The following is a 26,234-nucleotide window of genomic DNA, read 5'->3' as shown; positions in this document are numbered from 1 at the left end:
ATTTTAACCAAGAGAATGAGGATGTTAATGTGTGTATGTCTATCTGTCAATCAGCACATATGTATGCATGTATATGATATTGTGTATATGACATATGATGTACATATATCAGTCAGTAAGCACTACCTTGTTAAAGTTGATTTATTTCTCATAACCGTATAACATATATAGTGTAGCTTGCCTAATATCCATCCAGATTAATATTGATGGAGAAGAATATGGATACTGATTGCTTGTTCTGTAGCCTGTATCCCTTACCTTTATGATTTATTGATATGGTTAGCTTATATTCAATACAGAAAAAGAGGCAATAAACCTGGTAAATAATATTTGGTGGGTACTTTAGTAGTGTTTAATAGAAAAGGTCCATGGAATCAGGAAGTGAGATGCCTCGAGCCAAAGATTCACATTTCCTGATTCCAAAATATATCACAACGTTGTAATAGTCAAAACAATATGTTGGGGTGGGATGAATTGAGAGATTGGGATTGCCATATGTACATTACTAATAAGAAAAAAAAATCAAATTATACACTTTAAATGTATGCAGTTTATTGTATGTCAACATCTCAATAAAAGTTCTAAAAATGAATAAAAATTTAAAAAATAAAAAATATTTTTAAAAAGCACTGGAAAAAAAAAACCAAAACGATATGGTACTGGCATAAACACAGTAAACACCTAGATCAATGGAATGAAATAGAGAGCCCAGAAATAAACTCATACATGCACAATCAATTAATCTTTAACAAGTGTGCCAAGAATACAAAAATGGGAAAGGATAGTCTCTTCAATAAACCATGCTGGGACTACTGGATATACATATGCAAAGGATGAAATTGGATCTGTACCTTATACCAACACAAAAATCAACTCCAAATGAGTTAAAGGCTTAAATGTAAGGCCTGAAACCATAAAATGCCTACAGGAAAATATAGGGAAAGGGCTCCTTGACATTGGTCTTGACAATGATTTTTTTGCATATGACACCAAAAGTACAGGTGATAAAAACAAAAATAAACAAGTGGAACTACGTTAAACTAAAAAACTTCTCTGGCCCAAAGGAAACCATCAAGAAAATGAAAAAGGCAACCTCTTGATTGGGAGAAAATATTTGCAAATCGTATATCTGACAAGAGGTTAATATTCAAAATATATAAGGAGCTTCTACAACTCAATAGCAAAAAACAAATAACCTGATTAAACACTGAGCAAAGGACCTGAATAGACATTTTTCTAAAGTGGAGGTACTAATGGCCAGTAGGGATATGAAAAGTTGTTCAGCATCACTAATCATCAGGGGAATGCAAATCAAAGCCACAGTGAGATATCACTTCACACCTGTTAGGATGGCTATTTAAGAACAACAACAAAAAAGTGTTGATGAGGATGTAGGGGAACAGGAATGCTGGTACACTGTTGGTGGGAATGCAAATTGATTCAGCCATTGTGGAAAACAGTATGGAGGTTTCTCAAAAAATTAAAACTAGGACAGTATTAATTCTGGGTATTCATCCATAGGAATTGAATTTAGGACGCTGAAGAGTTGTCTGTCTGCACTCCGATGTTCATTGCAGCATTTATTTACATAAGCCACGATATGGAAGCAACCAAAATGCCCATGGATGGATGAATGTATAAAGAAAATTTGATATATACATACAGTGGGATATTATTTAGCCTTTAAAAAGGAGAGAGTCCTGCCATTTACAACATGGATGAACCTGGAGGAAATTACAGAAAGACAAATACTGTATGGTCTCATTTATACGTGGAATCTAAAATAGTCAAACTTGGGGAATTCTCTGGTGGTCCAATGGTTAGGATTCTGCCCTTCCACTGTAGGGGGCATCGGTTTGATCCCTGGTAGGGGAACTAAGATCAGCAAAAAAGTCAAAGTTATAGGAGCTGAGAGTAGAACGGTGATTCGCAGGGGCTTGGAGAGGGGAAAATGGGGCAGTGATGGTCAAAGTGTGCAAAGTTTTATTTATGTAAGATAAATTCTGGAAATCTACTATACAATATAGTGCCTATATTTAACAGTACTATATTGGGTACTTAAAAGTTTCTAAGAGGGTATGTCTTATGTTGTATTCTTACCACACACACAAATAATAACAAAGGGAGCAGCAGGAAACTTTGTGAAGTCATGAATATGTGTATGGGTTGATGGTGGCGATAGTTTCAAGGGTGTGTACTTATCTCCAAACTCATCTAGTTGTATACATTAAGTATGTGCTGTTTTACATGTATATCATGCATCAAGAAAGTAGTTTTAAAAAAATAAAAAATGATTTTAAACAAACAAAAAAAGGGCTGTGGAAGAAAGATACTGAGGCATTCATTTTTGTTTCAGGTTTTTTGTGAGAAAACATTCCCACCTTGATATTCTTATAAATTCCAGAGAAATCACTCATTTGTAAAGAGTGACAAAAAAGGAAACTAAATGATTGTTATACTTGTAAAATCAACAAGCAATTAAGAAAATAAAATTACAAATGGTTTCAAGATATTGATTTGTTAATCCACAGTCACTATTATTTTATAGTTTATTTTATGCCAAAAGGTGGACAAATAGATGCAGTATTTTCTTCTATATTAATAAATTATGGATTCATTAAAATTTTTTTGAAAATGGTATGCATATACAATGGAATATTACTCAGCCATGAAAAGGAATGAAATTGAGTTTCTGTAGTGAGGTAGATGGACCTAGAGTCTGTTATACAGAGTTAAGTAAATCAGAAAGAGAAAAGCAAATACCATATGCTAACACCCATATATATGGAATCTAGAAAAATGGTACTGATGAACCTAGCGGCAGAGCAAGAATAGAGATGCAGACGTAGAGAATGGACTTGAGGACACGGGGTGGGGGGTGGGGGCTGCAAGGGGAAGCTGGGACACAGTGAGAGAGTAGCATTGACATATATACACTACCAAATGTAAAACAGATAGCTAGTGGGAAGCTGCTACAGAGCATAGGAACATCAGCCGGATATTTTGTGAAGACCTGAAGGGGTGGGATAGGGAGGGTGGGAGGAAAGCTCAAGAGGGAGGGGATATGGGGATATATGTATACATATAGCTGATTCACTTGGTTGTACAGCAGAAACCAACACAATATTGTAAAGAAATTATATGCCAATAAAGATGAAAACATTAAAAAAAAATGATATGCAATTGGCATAGACAGTCTAGAAAATTTTGAATCATTTAAGAAAGCATTACTATTTCTCCAGATCCTGTCTCCACTGTTAGTAGCTGGGTGTGTTTCCTTCTGTGTTTCTAGGAAGCATTTTGCACAGTGATTAAAAGCATGGACTCTTTAGCCAGGCCTTATATTCAAACTCGCCAATCTGAGACAAGTTATTAAATGTCTCTGTGCCTCCGTGTCCTCACCTATAAAATGTGAATACTAGTGTTATCCACGTCTCTGTGTTCTCATGTGGATTCAATGAAATTAAATGTACAAACTACTTGAAGGCCTGCCTGGAACAGAGTAAAACACAACACAAGTAGGGTGAGACCTGTCCTGTGTCTCTAGGAGATTCCCAACTTAGACTTCCTGTCCTAAACTATTTATCAGTAGCCTCTTTTTCGCTCTTAGTAATGGCCTGGATGGACAATAAATGTTATGGTCACCATATACTTGAAAATGTGTTATTAATGTTTCTAAGCATAATTTTCATATGGCTGTGGTAATATTATACAAGCAATTTTAATATTTCTTTTGTCACCTAACATCGTATAGCCAAAATTTCCCCAGGTCAACTTTTTATAAATAATTTTATAAATAATTTTTAATGTTTGTATGTGATTCCCTAGAATGTATGTACCGTAATTCCCTGATGTATACTTCAGTTGTTTTTACTTTTGCTCACCAAAATAATGCCACGATGAATTTCTTTGTCCTGGTATTTGGACTGCTCTTCTGTGGATTTACTTACCATGGTAAAGTTAAATTATTCATTCAAAAGTAATAAACATTTGTTAGGATTTTGATAATGGTATATGTCTGCAGTCATGGAGAATTTCAAAGTATAGCTTAATCAAGAAAAAAAAGGCAACCAATCTCAGTTTGCCCAGACTTTGGCTGAAACTGCATTTCAGAGTTGACATTACATAGAAACCTAGGTTGATTCTTTCCTTTGACCTTTATTTGCTCACTGCCCTTCTTATCTTGTGATGGCAGTAGTATTCAAGTTTCTCGTCTGCTTGGTATTCCTACCCCGTATCGTAGCTGTCATTTTGTGCTAATTTTCCATAAATTATCTAGCAAAAACAAACCACTCAATAACAAAGAAGGAATTGAGTGTATGCTCCTTTGACTTATGATTTCTGGAGCTGGAGATCTCCTGTGGCTAAAGGAAAATATTCAACATGTCAGTGTTATGTCAAACATCAGTTCTGAAATTATCAGGTAATCTCAAGTCTCCAAGGGTGTTGCTGTGGGTTCCAAGAGATTTGCAGTGTTGTTTTAAAGGAAATAGAAAATGTCAGACTTGTGTCTCCAAGGTTTGGTCTCCTGAGTAATGGATGGTGTGTGTCCTTTATTGGACGCCCTTTTGTCTGCATAAAAGTAGAAATATTCAGTCTGTGTCTGGAATCTTTGCTCTCCTAGTTGATTCTAATTAGCCTTGACAATTTTGTATCTTCCCTTGGTTTGCATTTTCCAAGAATGTTAACCTTTGTTTTTGCAGCTCCCTTTAGCATACAGTATGATAGTTTTTAATGGTAATTGATATTTTATAGTATCACTAAATAGATATGTTAAGGGGACTACCTTATTTTCAAAAAGAACTGAGATTTTGGAAAACTTCAGATGCAATGGATTGGTAACTGCAAGGGTTGCTGCTGCTTAATTTCATAGGATTTTTTCAGTAATAAATTTGTATTTCATTTAATCATTTTTTTTTTAAATGTTTTTCCTCAGGTAAGAGTTCTGTTTGTTCCCACTTCTTTCATTTTGAAGGATTAAATTCACTGTTTCTAAGGTACTCTCTAATTTGTCTTGCAACTTTCCTCTCCCTTCTCGAATCACGTCCTCTAGGATTTTAGTTTGAATGTTTTTAGCTTTTAATTTAGAGGTAATTATAGACTCACAAGAAATTACAAACAAAATATAAAGAGACCTCCATGTATCCATTACCCAGTTCCCCCTAATGAGGACATTTTATATAATTGCAGCACGTTTTCTAAACCAGGCAATTGATATTAGCATAATACAACTCACTAGATGAGTTAATTCCTCAGGATTTTGGATTATTTTGAAACAGTTTATGTAATAATAGAGCTATCTGCAGGAAATGTTCTTATGAGCAGTAACTGACCTTATTTCAAAAGTATTATTCTCAATATTTTTTCCCCTTGGTTTTGTGTATCTCTTTTATATCTATGATTAGAGAAAAATGAAGCATTCTAAAAATGAATAGTTTTCAATTCCTTTTTAGATGAAAGTAATAGTACTAATATTTATTAAAATGCTTATTATTGGAAATATATATATATGGTTTAACTTAGTACTCACAGGCACCCTGAAAATTAGGACACATCACTGATATTTTAGACATTAAGGCACTTGAGGCTCAAGAAAAGTTAATAAATAACCAAATTTGTGTTGTAAGTTAAAGACTAAAATAAGTCTCAGATTCAATCTTTGTGATGATGAGATTTAATCTTTGAGATGAACAGAGATTTTTCTATACAATCATATCGAGATTTTTCTATACAATCATACCTACCTTTTTAGGTAGGTAATATAACCCGCATAATTTCTACTTTTAAATATATAGTGAGACTTTCTTTGTGGTCTTAAATATAATCCATTTTTCATCTTCAATGGAGAGTTGAAAGAAAAATATTCTTCGTGGTACACACATTTTTGATATACATATTAAAAAATCTTACACATTATGATGGTCAAGTTATATTTTTTAAACTTTTAATCTATTTAATCAGTTATAACTGAGAGGCATACTAATTCTATCACAGTTAAATATCTTCTAATTATAATTTTATCTCTAATTATACATTCATGTATCATCAATACAGTTTGCCATATAAATGTTCATAGTGCATAACTCGAGTAAAGAATTATTGCTGCTATACCTTTAATGACTATTTTACCTTGTATTATTAATATTTTTATTTTTTCCTGTGAACTTTTCCACTTAAATTCTACATTATTTAAAATCGAAGTGTTTTGATTTTTATTTCTCTCATGGATTCTTTTATTATCTTTCTCATGGATTCTATCGGTTAGGAATTCTAGCAGGATTCATCTGGGTGATTCTTCTGCTCCCATGTCATTAACTAGGGTGGTTCAGTGATGCTCAGCTGGCAAACAAGCCAGTGTGGAGGGTCCATGGGGCTTTTTTCTATGTCTTGTAAATTGGAGGGGGTGGCCTAGCTGAGAGGGACTCTTCACTGGAGGACCTCCACATGGCTTATATATGGCTTCTCCGTCATGGTGATGTCAGTGTGGTTAAAATTCTCATGGCTGGGTTCCCAGAGCCTGAGCATCCCAAGGGAACCAAGCAGAAGTGTATGGGGTTTTCCTGTCTAGCCTTAGAAGTCCATAAAGGTACTTGGCGTGTTCTGTTGATTACAGCAGTAACAAGCATGGTCAGATGCAAGGAAAGGAGACACAGATCCATCTCTTGATGAGAAGAATGTCAGCCTATTTTGATGCCATGTTTAAAACTGCCAGACATGGCAATTATATATCAGGTGGAAGGCCTTTGAGGGAAGACTTGAAAGAGTTGAGGAGAAGCCATGCTTCATTGGGAAAAGAGCACCCAAAGAGAGAGCACAGCTTGTGCAAAAACCCCAAATCAGAAGCCTGTAGACTTATTTATGGAGTACCATCATGGAAGCCAGTGTGGTTGAAGCATAACAAAGGAGAGGAAGATTATTAGTAGATGATGCCAGAGAATTAAAGGAGAAGAGGCAGATTACAGAGAGAGGGCCCTGCAGGCCATTGTAAGGACTTTGGATTTCCCTCGGACTGAGATGGAATCTATTGAAAAGCTTTAAGCAGAAAGTTGGCACGCTCTGAATTATGTTTAATAAGATTTCTCTGGCTCTTGTGTTAAGAAAAGGTGAAGGGGATTGATGTCAGAAGCTGGGAGTCCAGGTAGGAGTCTTTTGTCATAATCAGATAAGGAAAAAGGTATGGTCTAGACTAGAATGATCATGTTGGGAATGGTTCACTTGTGGTCTGAATCTGGACAATTTCAGTAGAGCCTACAGTAATTTTTAATGCTATCTCTTGAGTTCACTCAGTGTTACATGAGGGATGTAGGATGCTTTCCCTTCCTTTTGCCCCTAACAATTCTCAATATCAAGTATTATAACTGGAATGTGAAATATAATTGCATTTATTAAATACTTATTTTATTTTCTCTTGCAATTTCACTTTAGTGATATTATTGTGGTAAACAATTATAAAACATGTAAAATGAACTTTATTGGATCAGTTGTCTGCTTTCAGGATTTTGGATTTATAACTTCCTAATTCTTGAAAGTTTAATTTTGACTTTTTCCCCCCCAATATGTACCCGTATGTCCTTGAGTAAGTTATTATTGGAAGGACGTATCTGTGGAATATACAGAGATGTCATCCCTTCACATTCAACCTTGATACAGAACCTGATAGATATGATGTTTTTGGTCATATTCTTATTATCTTAAAGACTCCATATCTTCTAATATATTAACATAGCAGAAGGACCTAAAGTAAGCCTGATGTAGTTTACTTTTAAATAACTTTTTTTTCTATGTATATTAGTAGGATATTTTCTTTATATTTAAAGTTTTGGAGTTTGGCTAGTTTCTTTCTAAATATGAGTAAGTCTTCACTGTTTTCCCACCACTACCACTAGAATCTGGTTAGTATTTTTCTTCATATTTAAGTTACAGCTTTGATTATTGTTTCAGATCAAGTTACTCTTGTTTCTTTCTTAGGTTCACAAATTATTCTTGAGTCAGAAATCCCGTCTGAGGCATTCCATCTACCATCTTTTCTGTCATTATTTTATGTCTTTCTTTTTCCCCCGGGCCCTGATTCAATTGCTGTTTGAACTTTTCAGTGTTTCTGTTTTGTTCTCCATGGATACCATTGTGGATAGAAATTTTGCTATTGCATTTTAGTTTTCATATAAACCTCCTAATCTCACCCATCTCCCATTTTGCCATTTGGGCCCATTTTGTAATTATAACTTTCAGCTCCTGTTTCATAAATGACCTGCCTTTCTACATACTCTTCATAATTGAAGTAGTTTAAAGCAATTTTCTAAATATTTCTTCTTGTTCAACAGTAAAATCATTTTGGGGCTTATTCTTTCCCTGAGTCTTCAACGTGATATTCCCTTTCCTGTTTTTGCAGGATGATTTTTAATTGTGTGTGATTCTGTTATATTTTCTCCATTCTCTTTACTTAGAAGGTAGTGATATTTATACAAAATCGGGTTGTTTTTTTACTTGTTTTTTTGTTTGTTTTTTTATTGGAATATAATTGCTTTACACTCTTGTACCAGTTTTTGAGGTACACCAAAATCAATCAGCTGTATTTATACACATATCCCCATATTCCCTCCCTCCCTCAACTCCCCCCACCCTCCCCGTCCCGGCCCTCTAAGGCATCATCCTTCATCGAGTTGATCTCCCTTTGTTATACAGCAACTTCCCACAGTTGGTTGTATGTATATGTCTCTGCTACTCTCTCACTTCGTCCCAGGTTCCCCTTCACCCGCTGCCCCCCTCAACCTGGTGTCCTCCAGTCCATTCTCTGCATCTGCATCCTTATTCTTGTCTTGTCACTGGGTTCATCAGTACTTTTTTTTTTTTTTAGATTCTGTATATATGAGTTAGCATACAATGTTTATTTTTCTCTTTCTGGCTTACTTCACCCTGCATGACAGACTCGAGGTCTATCCACCTCATTACATATAGTTCCATCTCCTTCCTTTTTATAGCTGAGTAATATTCCATTGTATATATTATGCCACATCTTCTTTATCTATTCATTTGCTGATGGACATTTAGGTTGCTTCCATGTCCTGGCTATTGTAAATAGTGCTGGAATAAACATAACGGTACATGTTTCTTTTTGGTTTATGGTTTTCTCTGGGTATATGCCCAGTAGTGGGATTACTGGATCATATGGTAGTTCTATTTTTAGTTTTTTAAGGAACCTCCAAAATAAATAGCCACTTTTCCATCCGTTTGCTTACCTTTGAGATGATGGCTGAGCTTCTTTTTAAATCTAAACGGGAGGAGATTAGGTTGATAATGCACATCGTCTCAGCAGCCAGCAAGCATTTATTGGAATAGCTCAGCTAGGCTAAGGTGCTTGCCTGTTGTATGCTGTCTGATTCAACTCAGAAGACATGTTACAGTGCGCAGCACACATGTATAGTGGGGGGCAGAGCATGATGGCAAGAATGAGTACTGTTTGTAAATGATACATGTTACTGACTTCTGTGTGGGGATTCTAAAGGAAGACTGTATTCTATTTTGAAGTTAATTTTAAATAGCCTGTTGGTATGGCGCCGGTCCCTTGTTTATCAGGAGTTTCCTGATTTGCTTTATACTCTCTCTCCATCGTTTCCTAAATTTCATTAAAATCTTTTTGCACTAAAAAGCAAAATTATATTGTGGGAAAAGGATGAGAAAAGGAAGGGAAACTAGGAAAAGAGGCTGGGTTTTTGCCTGGGGAGAGGGGTGGCTAGATCAGGGAGGGGGCAGCAGCAGAGGGAGTGAAGATGCTGGGAAGCCTATGTGATTAAGACCTGAGTCACTCAGGTTATAAATCACTTCTGGCACCCAGGCTCCTCCATGGCTTCACCCAACGAGGCTTTGCTTGAGGGAACTACTGTCCCGGACCTGGCAGGATCTTGCTGCATCCTGTTCTTTCTTGAGAGACTGATCTCTCAAGGCGTCTATATTATGCCCCTCAAAAGACAGAACTGGGGCTGTAGAAGAACAAGTGCTCCTTAGGGCTCCTGCAGGAATGACTCAGCAATAGGCTAGGGAGAGTCAGCTACCATCTTACCTGATTTTTATGTAGAGGAAATTCTTCCCTCCTATGAAGTACAATATGGATAGAAGGTTTAATTTGTTTTTACAGTTAGCCTACATATTGAGTGTCAGTTTTAGGATTTATTATTTATGTGGTTTGTTCTGTTTTACTAATTTATTTCTTTTTATTTCTAATGAGAAATTGGATGGAACGCCATTAAAAAGTACTATTCAAAAACTTTAAAACTGTACCAAATCAGCATTAAAATGAAATTACACATTCATGGGATTTGTTACCAAATTCAGGAATGTTGAGGAAGTTCATAAGAACCAATTCTGGAAAAGATAACTTATTTCCAGAAAGTTATTTTTTGTTTACTTTTGTATCAGTCATATATTCGCTCAGATAACAAATGTGTGTGGAGCTCTCATATTCCAAGCATTTTGTCAAGCCCTGGGACTAGAGGTTGATTAAGACTGACACACTACTTGACCTCAAGAATTTAGTCTAGAAGGGAGTTTTAGGCACTAAACACATCATTGTGCAGTTAATTACTTAATTATATTAATGATACACGTATCCCAGAAAACAAAGCGTTAGCAAGCAATAGTTACGAGAGCCAATAACCTAGGAGAGACACCCTGGTTCGCAGTTAGTTGCATTACTTTCATGTGGCCGCTGTAGCAAATTACCAATGAGTGACTTACAACTGCAGGAATGTGATAGCTAACAGTTCTGGAGGTCAGAAGCTGAAATTGGTATTGCTGGGCCAAAAGCAAATTGCACTAAGGCCGTGTTTCTAGGGGAGAATTCAATTCCTTGCCTCTTCAAGCTTCCAGCATTCCTGGGGTTTTGGCAGCATCACTTCAGTCCCTGCCTAGTGGTCCTATTGCCTTCTCCTTTTACTTCTGTTAAAAAAAAAACAAACAAAAACCAAAATAAACTCCCTCTGCCTTCCACTTAGAGGGATACATGCCTCTGCATTTAGGGCCCACATGGATAAACCAGGGTAATCTCTCTCTCAGCATCTCAGATTTAATCACATTAGCAAAACCCCTTTTAAAGGTTGTTGTAGTGACTGGCAAAAGAGAAGTTACTAGGCGGGGGAACAGAGTGTACACCCTGGAGGACCTTGCAGAAATCATTTAAGTGATTGAAAGAGGGGAAGTAGAGGGAAAGCAGAGAGGGAGGGAGAGATTGGCCAAATTTGCCTCTAGGTACAGAATCTCCAGGTTATCTGGACCAGAAACACCCATACTGTTTGGACTCTGCCGGCCATCAGAAACCTCCTGCATTCTGTGTATGTGTCTTTTTCACGTGCTGAGTCAGCCAAGTGCGTTCTGAGAGTAATCACAGCTGTAGCACTCTGGAAGTCCCTCTGCACGTAGTGTTCTATGGATGGAACGAGGTCCAGCTGTTTTCTGCACAGCATAACTGGGTTTGCCAAGAAATAGCTGGAGAAGCAATTTTCTCATATATGCAAGTGGACACAAATTAGAGTCCATTACACAAGTGGATTTTTTTCTCAGGACTGTTTGATAGTAGGAATTTGGCTGTGGTGTAGTTAAGATGAGGCATGGACAGAAAGCTGAGTTATTTCCCCACCTCCTCCAGCTTGCTCTTCATAATAACTGTGATCTGAAACCTATCAATTTTTATTTTGAGATTCAACAGACCACAAAATGGACAGAACTTGAAGTTGGAATTGGAGACAGGGTTTAAACTGGATAGTCAAACAGATGTGTTATGCTCAGATTCTGATTGTTTTCTATATACTAATTGCTACCAGGTTACTTTCCTTAAGAAAAATTATTTACAAATCTTTTAAAATTTCAAATCTCTTTTATGGGCTCAGGAAGTCCACTTTTTTGCTATTGAAAATGAATGTAAAGAAAGTGAATATGGAAACAGTAGTGCATGTGTGTGTATGTGTGTATAAGTGTATATAAATATATGTATATATATTACTGTGTGTATAAATGTTTATTCTACGTATATATGAATGTTTATATATGTATACACATTATATATTATATACTATATTAGTATATATGTTATATACAAGCATTTTTATTCATATAGTTCTTATGTTATTATGCCTTTCATAAGTAATCTAACCAATTTATTTGGTCATACCTAAAATAAGAGCAGACAGAAGTATTTACAATAAAAGCTGCATAATACTGAGTTTGTTGACTTCCTTGACAGACTCTCATCCCCAATCCAAAAGTACATGGACCACATTATTAAAACCGTCCAATTAACAGTGTTGATGATGGATTTAAACTTTGAAAATTGCATTTGTCAAAGAATTTCCTTTATAAAAAAACAAGCTACAAATTTCCAAAAGTAAAGGAAGAAAAAAGAAAATGATTCCATTAAAGGTAGGATTAATAAATATATTAGAAAATATTTAAGTAACTGTCCATCAGTTAGAATAGATCTTACCATTACGACTGCCCTTCCCCCTCTCATTGGTGCCTATTTGTAAATTGCTCCTCTGTGTTCCTATTTGCTGTATAGGATTGTGGAATCAGCAGAGTTCTTCAGAAGGGACTCTGCTTTGTAATTAACCTCAAGTCACTTTGACCCCGAGATTCTTCAACAGTACTTCAATACATTACCCAGAGAATATATTCTCTGTGAGTGGTGAAATAAAATATCAATTAAAAACAAAAATAAATTCAGGGAAATATTAACCATCTGCTCTATTAAGTTCTCCAAGGCTATATTTTTCACCAAGTCAGGTACCAGGTCCCGGTAGAAATGTCTACTCAGAACTATAGTATCATTCAGGCAGCTTTAAACAGAGATTCATATAACAAAGTGCCCTGTGTACTTACATCTTGGAAAGCTTTGCAGTTGCTGCGGAAGTTAGTTTTTGTTGTGTTGTCCATTGGCTCTTACTTAAAGACATGCATTCTGCTCAGGAGTTTAGAGATAACCTAAAAAAATGGCTGCTGACATATGCAGATACAACTTTCATTAACTGGTAAGACCTGGTATATAAATGCTGATTTGCCTTTTGGCCTTCTCTGATAAGACTTATGGTTATGTCTTAGGCTGAAGTGTGGTCTCCTTCCTAGGTCTCCTAATATAATCGTTATCTCTTTCCCTTCATTATTTTGTCTTTTTGCCCTTGTTTTATAGTGTTTGTGCCTTTTATTATAAGCCATCTCAAAGACTTTTCTGGAAATTTACAGTACGTAAGTACAAAATGATGAAATAAACATACTACTTCATTTGTTTTAAAAGATGCTTGTGTTGGACTAGATGACCTCTGAGGTCCTTTCCAGCTCTAAATTTATGTTACTGTCACCGAAGACATACCAAAAAAATCTATTAAGCTATAGGCCAAGAAATGAATGCCAAGTACCATATTCCTGATATAGGTGTATTTCTTCTTGAAAGCAGAGTGCTAGATTCAGCAAACTGATCAGGGCCCTTGCAATCTTATGGTGATAAAACAAGTGAACTGACTGCTAAAAAACAAAACAAAACAAAACAAACAACTCGGCTAAAATATCTTTTCACTTTCAATCATCAGCATAAAATGAGAAATAGAAAAAAGCTTAATTATTTCTTTTGAGGCATTTATATACATTTGAACAACTAAGCTTGGCTTAATGAGTGTAGCTAATTTAATGGAATTAGTCACATTTGAATATTGTCACAATCTTGCTACCACATCAGCATTAAGTGTGATTAAAGTTTATGTCGTGTGCCTACACGGGGGAAGGCATCAGTTGTCAACACCTTCATAAGAAACTAGCCTTTCAAAGCTTTCAGGAAACTTTACATTCAGAGCAGGTGGTTGGGCCCCTGCTTCAGAGGACAGCAAGTCATTTTTCAAGGTATATTTTCTGTTTGTATGAATTTAGAGCATAGGAAATTATCGATAGCATTGTTTCTTTTGCTAGTAAAAGTCACCGAAAATATAGGAAATGCTAGATCCTATGTACTGAAAATTTCTAAAAAGCTGATTCAAGTATTTTCCTTAAGGCCACCTGAATCATAATGGAAAAATAAATAGGAAAAACCCAAGCTAAAATTTAAGAGATGTGTTCGTGAAATATAAATATCAAAATAAATAAAATTTTCCTTGAGGAAAAAATAGAATGTGACTTCAATGAGAGAGGTCTGTATATGAAGCCTACTGATTAATTGAAGTTCAAGGAAAACATTGGTTTCATTCAGGCAGCTTCCAATTTCTTTATGATGCTGTGTGCAGTAGTGTAGTAGTGTATCCTCCAAATTCATGCCTGCCTGGAACCTCAGGATGTGGCCTTGTTTGCAAATAGGTCTTTGCACATGTTATTAAGGTAAGACTTGAAATGAGGTCATCCTAGGTTAGTGTGGGCCCTAAATCCAATATGTCGTTATAAGTGACAGAAAAGGACACACAGACATGCAGAGAAGAAGGTGAAGTGAAAATATAGGCAGAAATTGGAGTAGTAATGCAGCTACAAGCCACAAAAATGCCAAAGACTGTTGGGAGCCACCAGAAGCTGGGAACAGGTGAGGGAGAATTCTTCCCTAGAGGTTTCAGAGGGCGTATAGCCCTTTTTGACACCTTGATTTCAGAAGTCTAGCCTCCAGCACAACTTTGTGGTAGTGTGTTATTGTGGCCCTCGGAAACTAGTTTGCTCTGAAATTCAGAGATTTTTTTTCTCTCATTTTATTGTGTTATGTATTGGTAGGAAATACCTGGGTGGTTCATCTGCATGGTGTGTTGGTAACCTGAGAATTATTGTATCTTGCAACTAATTTTAAAGTATTTTTTGATGTAGTTGATAGTTTCATATCTGTTTAATTGATGCTAATGTCAGTTACATTTGGAAAATAATACAAAAAAGCTCTGTAAGATTCTAGGAACTTTTAGGATTTTGTAATGTCTCTAATAAAAGTTTGGTTAAATGATTTTTATACCCTAAATTATTTTGACTCATTTTTTTTTGGCTCCAGATAGTATTTAACTTATTAGTACTCAGCTAATAGTGATCCCCTAAATAACATTTTACCTTCATAAATTGATATCAAACAGTGAAGTGAAACAGAAAATCAGTGCAAAATGATGATTATCAGTCATCATAAATCCATGAAAGCCTGTATTTTACCGAGAAGAGTTTAATTTTGAAATGTGTGCCTTGGAAAATGGAAGTTAGTATAACATTTCATAACTCATATAACAGTATGCACAATTGATTATAGTTAGAACTGATGATTTAAATTTGACAGTTACATTGAATCAAATGAAGGCAATTACAAAATAAGCCAAATATTTATTACACATTTGCTTTGAATTTTTAATTCAAAATTTAAGACTGAAAATCTTTTCTTGGTAAGATAGGGGATGGGATTAGGAGAAGACTATTTTTTACATACAGGAAATTTCACTTTTAATACATTTTTTATTAGGTTAACATTTGCTGAAATGACAGCTTCCTAGACACTACTGATTTGGCATGTACAGTCACTAGTTTTTTTACGTGGAAATGTCATTTTCAGGTTCACATAGCTGCTTACCTTATAAACTATCATTACCTCTGATTTACCTGGTTAAACAGACAAGCACAAATACATGTCTTGCCCATTGAAGAGTTAGGGTGAAGATTGACAAATAGCCAATTTTAAATGAGTTTTTGTTTTCTAACTATTTCTAGACATGTTCTTATTATTGTATCTCACAACTAATTTTAAAGTATGTTTTGATGCAGTTGTTAGTTTCATGCCTGAGTTTAATTAATGTTGGTGTCAGTTACATTTGGAAAACAATACAAAAAAGCTGTATAAGATTCTAGGGACTTTTAGGATTTTGTAATGTCGCTAACAGAAGATTGGTGAAATGAAATTTATGTAATGTTATATGTAGTGATCTGCTAAAAATTCCTCGTTGGTTGCTATACAAAGCACGGTATTACCTTATTAGAATAATGTTAAAGAGTATTTTCCATAAGGTATCACAAACTGTGATAGCCTCATTAAGAAATTAGTTACATATAAATAATAATAATAAAGGCCGTAAAAAGGTCTCTATCAGCTCTATTTACTTTGACCTCATTATTTAAGGTCAGAAACACAGATTTCGGATTTAGACATTATTTATCTATAATTATAAAGCCAAATAAATGGTAGAGATTAACTTAAAAATAGTTTGTGGTTCAACAGTTGAAGTGAGATAAGTGGAATCACAAAGGTTGAATCATTTTGAATTGATTCTACAGATGTCTCCATTCACTAAATCCCCATGTAAGCCTCTTACCTATCATGAAAGGTTATTCTCTTAAACCTGGCACATAAAATCAATCATATGCCTCCTATCTGTTCTGTGAGTTCAAAGATTAAGACCTTCACTGTCAAGGAGAAGGGCTGTATAGAAGCTGCATGTGCACAAAAGAATATTCAGCAGTGACGTGCAGTGTCACCGGGTATTTGAAAAAAAGTTACAGAAAACAGATCACTAGTACGTACTTCACATTTGCTACCAAAGCCAAGAAGGGAGGCCCAGAAATGGTTTGAAAGAAAAATTTGTTCTGGAAGAAGAGGTTCACTGATGAATACCTACACTGTGCTTCCCAGACCTTTAAACCAGAGACAGCAATGCATTTACCAGAGTCAAAGACACTTTCTAAAATCAGGAGACTCAAAACTCTGGAAATGGGAGGAATTTTAATATACAATCACCTAACCAAGTCAGACAAAAAAGTAATAAACAAACCAAACATCTGCTATTGCAACTACTATTACTACTTTCCGCCTCCTCCACCGACGTGGTCGCCATTCTCAATCTTGAATCTCTAACAAAGATGGCAATAATGGTAGAAGGAGAAAGCCCCCAATAAGGATAAGGTGTTTTCCTCATCTCTTATCAATGACCATATTCTTATATCTTGTCCCAGTGAAACTATCAAAAACTTCTAAGACAGATCACTTTAAATGATTTGTAAAAAATTCCAGGGTCAGATTTTATATATTTTTCCACCTCAAATTGTATAAGTGCACATCAAAATACCCTACTTTTGAAGTGAATCTGAAACAAATGCTATTGCATTCCCAATAAAGTGAAATTAATATCAGCTAAGAGGGCATGGTGTGTTTCAAATAAGAAATGTTGGTGATGTCAGGAGAAATGACTTCCTAGTGACACACTGTGTGTAGATGTATTAGCACTTCTTTTTAATATTTCATCTGTTGAACACAAAGAGAACCGGAATCTTGTTAATCATCATTTTAAGACACTTTTATAGAATGTAAATATATCCGTACTTGCCTTTTTTCCACGTTAATGAGAAGCAAGCCATATTTGTGGAGTGAGTATTCCTATAAAACTGCTGTCATCCATTCCCAGACCTGCTTAGAAGAAATAGGCACAGATGGTGGGTCTATTACTTCTCTAACAAAAACTTGCCTCTTTTTTTGTGTGTGTTTTGTTCCCTCCTTCTCACTGAAATGTGAGCAATTTTTCAAGTCAAGAAAACTCTGTAGGGATCCTTGAAATGTTTTATCCATTACTTGTACATTTAGGAGGAAAAAAGAGTGATTAATGATTTATTAAAATTTCATAATGAGAAAAACTCAAATAAGAAGTCTTTGTTGGAAAAACTTTTATTTGATTTAGTAACTGTATTTTTTGCATGCAAATTAAAGTCTGCGGGGAGTTTTTATGTCAAACTATGAGCCTAAATTACTCATTTTGTGATGACAAAACCATTTAGCCCATATTAAAAATACTTACGTTGATCTTTTATTTATACGTTGTTCAATGCAAATTTGTCTGTTGTATACATATTAAGAAAAAGAGCACAAGAAGTTTTCAACATATTTTGCTTAGTTTGAAAGTACATGCATACAGTGAGGTATCCAAATTTTAACTATGCAGTTCATTTTTTTTTTTAATACAAAATGAGCACTCACATAACCAGATCCCCATCAAGAAACACGTTACTAGAACCCCAGAAACCCCCTTCAACCTTCTGCACACTGTCTCCGAGAGTAGCATGTATGGTGATTTGGAACATCATTGATTAGTTTTTAAATTTTTAATGAAAGGAATCAGAGTATGTTCCATATCTTGCTTCTTTCATTTAATATTTAGCTTATAAGATTTGGAGTATAGTAGTAATTCATTCATTCTCATTGCTATATAGTATGCCAGTATATATTCTACCATTTATTTGCCCATGCAAATGTTTATGGATATTTGGGTTGTGTCCAATTGGGGGCTATTTTGCATAGTACTTCTCCGAACATTCTTATACCTCTCTTTTGGTAAACATTGTTGAGTATATACACGGACACATGTCATATAGTGGTTTACATCAGTTTAAACTCCCATCCACAAAGAGAGAGGGTTCTAATTGCCCCACATCCATGCCAATGCTTTGTATCATCTTTTTTCATTTAAATCATTCTGATGTGGACATATCACTATTGCATCGTGGTTCTTCTTAACCTTACAAAAACAGAAAAGAATAATTTTATTAAAGTATGTTTCACCTAAAGTATCTTGAATGCCTTGCTTTGCAGTATTTTTTTCTTACTTAAATGATACATAAGAATAGTGATCCTGAACTATTCGGTAGTATACTAGCTTGGAAGGAGATTATTGATCACTTGTAATTCTGGTAAGTTTAACTGAGTTATTGACTGTAATAATTAAGAACAAAAATAAGCAATTGTTTGGATTAATATGAAACAATATTCTTGTATGCTAAAAGAAAGTTTCATGGTCTATAAATAAACCAAGATGTGAAGCAAATAAGTGTTTAGTTAAAGTTCAGAGAGGAGTCTCAGTTTCCATTGCCGGCATTATGTCAGTATTTCAAGAGAAACAAAGGAAATTCTTAAGGCAAACTTGCAGTCAATTAGTTTAGTCTCATCCTGTCAGCAACTGTTATTTCACTCTTTATCTAGTAATACATAACTGTTTGTTGAAGAGGCTTTTAAAGAAAATAGTATATGCCCTTTTAATTATAAGCAGTGGAGACTTTGAAAGGCTGTAGTTAGAGTAAAAAACAAATCAAATTAAAAACAAAACAACTAACAAAACAAACACACAAACACTTTGCAGCAAGCTAATTGTATCTCTAATTTATATTAGTTGGTTTCAGGAGTTTTCATTCCTAATTATTGAGTGATTGTATCTGGAGGTCACATCCCCTGGGTATACTTGGTGTATACTTAACCAGCAGTGTTGCCTTGGGAAAGTTACTTATCCTATTCAGATCTTAGATCCCCAATCTGTAGCATGGGGATAATTATAGTACTAATATTATATGGTGTACTGTTCTGGGTCCTCCAAGAAGCAAATGCCAGAGAAGGACTAAATACAAGAGGGATTCTATTAAGGGAAATGCCTATGAGAGAAAATGGGAAGGAATCTGATTAAGGCTGGAAGAGCTGTTGGCCATGAAGCAGATGTGACCCGGAATGAAGGAGAGAGGGAAGCAAGGTTGAGTGGAAGCCTTCTGGCATCATGTGCAGTCAAAGGCAGGTTTAGCAAGGGCTGCAGGGAATCCTGAGCCATCAGGAGAACCCTGTGTCTTCCAGTGATAGGTCTGCTTTAGCATCTCTGCTGCACTCCGTCCTTGGTTGGAGAAGACAAAGAAACAGATTTCAGAGCAAAGCAGCAGGTACCCTGGTCAATTACACATTCAGTATTTTGAAGTCTGTGGGGCCCATTCTCATGGCTGCAACAAATGATTATCATGGAGATGAACTGACAAACTCCGAAGAAAGTAATTAAAACAATGCCTGAATCACAGTCATCATTTATCTATTCATTTATTCACATTGTTCATCATCACTATTAAAAATCAACATGTTAATAAAGGAGCCACATGTGCAATCTGCTTGAAACATTTGGGAGAAAACTATAACAGTGCTACAGAGAAGTTAAAAGAAGCCTAATATTTATAGTTAACTTGATTCTTCTTAACTAAAGAATATTAGTACACATTAATAGTATACGGATAATTATTTTCCATCTACTATTTGTTATTGGTATATTTGCCAAGTTCCTAATTGATACTGGAATACCTAACTCTAAACCCCTCTATTTCTGCATAAAGAAATGGGTTCAAGTTTGTTTTAAAAATAAAGATATTTATTAATATCATTATTCTTGTCATATCCAATTGATATTATCCATATCAAAGAGTTCCATCATTTATTATCATTGGAAGGACCTAGTTAGTAATTGTTGGATCTATTTTTGAAAATTGATCTTTGGGTGTGCGTAATCTTGGGAATAACTGGGTATTCCTTGAAACTCCTTTTGCTTGGCCATATTCTCAACAGTGGAACCTCCTTTTAGCTTTTCAAAGAGTTTCTATTGCTGTAGAAAATTCAGAGGGCGCATGTGGATAATTGTGATACTCTCCTCAAATACAGGGAAGAAATATTACATGACAAATTATGTGAAAAGGCTTCCTGAAAAGTCTCTGAGGTCACTCCATCATGATACATTAATGTAAGCAAACACACAGCTCAGAGGAGAGTCTTACACATGGAGGGAATGGGCTCTCCAGGGCATGGCGCCATCTCTTACTTTCCCCCATGTGTTCTCTTCCTTTGTAAAGAAAAGCCTAGTTCTTCTTCCCTGTGTGTGTGACTCATATGCCTTTACCATTTCCAATGCTGGGATGTCACCTTTTGCCCTGGAGTTCACATTAACTACATCATCCAAGACCTATCCTTACCTAAATTCTTCAAGGGCTACCTCAAGCTGTAACTTCTCTAGTTTTTCCCCAAGTGTCTTGGTTCGAATGAACTTCTCCATCTGCTCAGTGTTTACTACTTGTGTTATTTCGACCTCTCACTTGCCATATATGATTTCTTCTTGCTATCTCTACCACATACTGAACATCTCCTTTGTTCCTAGTGCTGTGCTTTAACTGTTCACTTGTCTTTATGTTGCACCACACTGTCAGGAAAATAAGGATAGTTATAGTGCTGGGATCAAATATATAATATAAATATAATAAATATATTTTTTATTATATTTATATTATAAATATAATAAAATGTAATGAATGAATGCATGAATGAACAAGTTAATTAATACATTATATGCCCAGGTATATAATGAGCACTGTGAGGACAAGAACTGTCTTATACCTCCTTATAATCCCAGTCACGTGGTATAGGATTGGAGTATAGGAGGGGGTACTTAATGCATCTTTGTGACTGATAAGTCTAAATATGTGTTTGAATACTAAGCTGACATTATATATAATATATATATGTATATAAATATATATTTCTTTTGTAGTCCAATATGTAAAAAAATATTATTGTGATTCATCTAAATACTGTATAAAATGCAGTGAATTGACCCAGATAATATGGATTCAGACATACATGCTATTCAGCAAGAATTGGTAACAAAGTGAGATGCATATTAACTTTTTTTAGTATATTGCTAAGTAGTGTTAAAAACACAATTTTTGGTTGAATCTTTTGAGAGGATAACAATAGAATGGTCTATATTTGCATGCTAAGCGTTTTGCCAGGAAAAACCATTGCAGCTGTGCCAGGTTCTGTTCCAAGAAAAAAAATACATGATTTTATACTCTTTAAGGAATAAAATTCTGAACTCAAATCTGTTCAAAAAGTTGTGGCGGATAATACTGTGACCAGGTTATTAAGTCATGTATCTTTCACTTTTTACTTTGTCAGCTATACTCACCGTGTGGTTGGAAATGGAATCAAAGCCCAAGCTGGAAATCCTGAAGTCAAAGTCAAAGGAACTGACCCTGTGATAAATCAGATTATTGATAAACTAAAGCACGTTATTCAGGTAAGTGCTGATGCTCTGCTCATTGGTACACTCAGTTATAAATAGTAAGTGATGACTTTCCATTATATGTGATCAACCTGTTAATCATATCTGATAATCCTACCTGAAATTGAGTATTGGGATAAATTATCTGTATCTAGAGTTTTGGAAGTATTTGGTTGAGTGATTTTCATATACAGTCAATGTGCAGCAGTATTTTAATGGATAGACAATATCTATCTCTAAAAGGGACCACAGCCTCAGGATTTCAATAAATGAGGATCTCAGGATGGGCTTCATCCCTTACGAATAAGCTTTACACATGGGAACTACTGTTACCATCAAAGAAAACACATAGAAGAGCATGGAAGTTGCCAAAGTCACCTTCCAAGCAACTTTCTGAGCCTTGCTGTGAAGGTTTTGGCTTCATTTTCAACAAAAATTAAGTCATAAATGAATCACATGCAATTCTTGTATTTATTTCCTGTATCACCTTTTACATGTTACCTAATGATTGTTTATGAAATACTTGTTTTATCTTTAATAATATTATTTAATTGAGTATATACTGCAGTTTTTAATACACAGCATGTGAAGCATGAAGGTATCTGTCAAAAGAATATTTCATCAAACTATTTGATTAATTAAAGCCGAATGTTATGTTACATGTTGTAAAAACCACTCTCCATTCTGTGTCTGTTGGGATTTGGGATAAGAAGGTTAATTTTTTGAGTTATTAGTCTCTTTGTAACAATTTATATGTGCATATATTTTTGTTTTTTCTAAGCAAAACTTTGTATGGATAGTTAATACTGACTTCTAGTATTCTATGTCAGAAACCATACCTAAACATGGTCCTGATTTTTATTCAAGTCATTGGTGTGCTTCTCATAATTGTTCTGCAAAACTTAAATTTATACGGAGCCAGTTCTTAGGATTTCATTTTTATGGGAGTTTCTACATTTTGAGGAAAGCAAGACATGGGGGCTCGTGTCAATTTCTCCCTTCCAGTAGGCAATGATGGCTGCTTTGCTTATTCTACGGCTGGTACGTTGGGAAAACAGAGCTCTCCCCCTGGATAGCAGCACCAAAAATAAGTTCCATTGAGAAAAGTATAAGAGAAAAGCGGTGCCATAATTACTAGTGAGTTAAACCAATTCCCTCAATGAGACACCTCCCAGAGAATGTAAATAGGCGCCTTGTGCTGCTAGTGGGCCAGATGCTGAGACCTTGCTTGGAACTGAGTTGCTTGGGATTGGGGCAGGAGCTACAGTGACAGTGTAGAAGGGGTCAGAGGGAGCAGCAGAAACTGGACCAGAGCCTGGGGCAGAATGGCTGAGGTCATCAAGGAATCTAAAGCCTGTTGTCCTCAAGAACAATGATCATTAAGCTCACCAGTGACTGTCACTCACGCACTCAGAGGGACGGGAGTCACTCTTCCTGCCAAATTTTTGGAACCTCGCTTCCCCATAATGAGAAAAACCAAGAAGACCTCCAGACGAGATTAATCTCCACTCAGTGAGCCACTAATGAGAATTCAGAAAAAACTTAGGATATTCTTTAATTCTTAAATTTTCAGTGACCCAATAAACAATCTATTAAGAACTTGACACATGAACAAACTAGATTTCTGAGTATATGCTGATCTATATATGTCTTTGCTGAGGTTCCTCAGGAAAGAGACTAAGATAGAGACGTGTGTGCGGGAGATCTATGGCAGAGTGCCCCTGCGGTCAGTAAGGGGCTGGAGGAAGGAGCACAGCACACGGGGCAATTGAACGGTGTTTTAGCTCTAACAGAAGCCTCATCTGAGCCCAGTAGGAGCTCAGGAGCTGGGAGGCCTCTTTCAGGTTGTCCTGAGTTGAAACCAGGAGGTGGGTCTTTATTGCCCCGCATTGACCAGTAATTGGATGAGGGGTACTGGGGTGGAGGTGGGGTATGTTCATTCAGCTCTGAGTGCCCACAGCTCTGAGTCATCAGCAGCCAACAATATTACCTACAGATGGAGGAACAAATGCCTTGGTCTAGGTGACCCCTCATAGCATCATGGGCTATAATATGGTATGTAGATCTAAATTATTCAAAAACTCTAGTGCACAATGGATCATAAAATCAAAAGAGTTTTAATAAAATGTGGTTACTCTCATTGAGAGACCGCAAAACTTCGTGGTCTCCAAAGTGGGGTAAGCATTCTTCAGGGAGGGCACAAGCTGAGCCACTGGAGGGCAGGAAGGAAATACAGAACTTCAATGGATATTTATTCTATTATGTTCTTTTAATTTTTTTGGTTGTAGGAAGGTGTATAAAATATGTAACAGTGCAATAGCACATGCAAAAAAAATTGTTTTTGAAATACATAAATATATGTGTCGAGTGGGTGTGTGTTCAAACTGTTTTAATGGGGTGTGTGTGTATATATATATATATATATATGATAAAAACAGGTGGAAAACCCTGTTGTAGTAATAAGGATGGAGCTGCTATATAAAAAGAGTACACATACAAGGAACTATATTCACAAAGAAATAAGTAGATACTCAAAATGTAGGGCTTATTAAAAATTCTTCACAGGAGGGTTTGCTGATATGTTGCCTATTTGACATAACATTTGCCCCTTCCTTGCTTCATAGATTTTAAAGCCATGTCTCTTTCAAGGTGGCAGAGGAAAATAATTCCACTTTTGTTAGCGCCCATGTTAAATTGAGTCCCATTCTTTCATTTTTATATTAGTGTGCAGATCTCCAATTATTCATGCTTAAGTTTCAGTCTAGAGTTACAAGAGAATATCAAATAAAATGCTACCTTTGAGGTCTATCTTTTTAAAGTCTACTAGAGTGATATGACTGAAATTTAGATTTTTACAGAGGATAGCAGAAAGTCATATTTTGTACAGGTGTTGCTATTTAAAGGTGGACACCACCTTTAAAGTCTTAGAACCTGTTCATTCCTAAGACAGCACTCCTGGAGATGAAGAGACATTTTTGACTTTGCCAGACTTCTGACTGCTGGTCATGTGTGTGTGTCTTGGCATGGGGGGCTGCTGTATTGTAATATCCAGGGGCAGTTAAAAGGACCCACCCCTGGGTCAGATCTCAAAAGTTTCAGAAAATCATCTTCTATAAGTGAGAATTTATTAATTTGGGAGTAAGTGTGAAGCAAGGGAGGAAGTAGAAGTAGGAACATACTTCAGAATCTAATCTGTAGATTTAGGTGATCTTAATTGTGCTTGGTGGTTTATTTTTTAATGTAACGGGTATTAAATGCATTTGCTGACAGTATACTGTAAAATGCCACCTCTCATCATGGGGATAAGTGAATGTTCCTCTTGTCCTTTTTTCCCATATCTAAGTATATGGAAATAAACCAGCCATATTTATTAGTAAAACTTGTCTCCATGTGTTAGCCCCCAAATACCTTTCTTCTTGACTTGCTATTGAACACACCTCGTTCTCTACCCTGTAACCTCTGCAATTAGAGTCATTAAACAAGTGGGTAGGGATTTTACTTTGACAATGCCACTATGTGAATGTCTTCATCATTAATTTATTCAAAATATTCAACTGATACTCATTGAATTCCCACTATGGGTCTGGTTCTGCACAAGGCATTGAGGTTACATGAGTGAACAAAGCAGACACAACCCTGTTCTCCTGGGATTTCTATTCTAAGGAAAAGGAAAATACAGTGCCTGTAGCTGACGTATGTGGGCGGATCAAGAAAACAGAACAGGATGAGGTCGGGAAAGGCACTCAAGAAGAGAGTGCTAGTCGAGGCCACTCCAAGGTGTGGGGTGATGCTGCTGGGGTTGGTACTAAGTGACGAGGAATCACAGGAAAGAAAGAAGGAATCATAGGAAAATCTGGGAGAACTGTGTTTGAGGCAGAGAAAATAATACGTTCAAGGACTTGTGGCAGGAAGAGGTTTATTACATTCAGAGAACCAACAGAAAACCATGTGGCTGGAGCAGAATGAGTACAGGGAAGAGAAAAACTTAAACTGAATTAAGGGGAATCTGGTAGGCTCTGGTAGGGAGTTTCAGTTTTCTCCTAAGTGGGAAAGGGAACCACTCAAAGGCTTTAAGCACAGGATGATGCAATTTAATTAATGTTTTATAAAAATAATTTCAGCTTTACTGTGGAAAATGGACCCTGAGGAGCAAGAATAGAAAAAAAAAAGTAACACAGGCAGAAAATCATGGTGATTGGGACTAGAATAAGAAGAGCAGATAATATGAGAAGCAGATGGATTTGGATAAATACAGCAAGTGAAGTTATCAGGAATTGTTGATAGATTGGAAACTGGGGCAAGAGAAAGAGAGTATAAGGATGATAATCAAGTTTGGTGGGATGATAATGTCATGAAGCGAGAAGAGGAATTCTAGGAGTAGAGCAGGTCTGGAGTTTTGTCGTCTGGGTTGATTAGAAATTAATT

At 35.9% G+C, this 26,234-nt stretch overlaps 1 protein-coding gene across 1 annotated transcript in view; it reads left to right on the top strand.

Annotated features, from left to right (window-relative positions):
• GPC5 (glypican 5) overlaps nt 1–26,234 on the top strand; it is a 1,362,776-nt gene that overhangs the window by 432,748 nt on the left and 903,794 nt on the right. The window contains exon 6 of the mRNA XM_057706978.1: nt 21,704–21,824. Coding sequence (XP_057562961.1) covers nt 21,704–21,824 — 121 coding nt within the window. The remainder of the gene's footprint in view (nt 1–21,703; nt 21,825–26,234) is intronic.

Source organism: Hippopotamus amphibius, chromosome 14, assembly GCF_030028045.1.
Source record: "Hippopotamus amphibius kiboko isolate mHipAmp2 chromosome 14, mHipAmp2.hap2, whole genome shotgun sequence".
Lineage (NCBI taxonomy): Eukaryota > Metazoa > Chordata > Mammalia > Artiodactyla > Hippopotamidae > Hippopotamus > Hippopotamus amphibius.
Note: the sequence above shows the minus strand (reverse complement) of the source record. Positions and strands in the feature narration are given on the sequence as shown.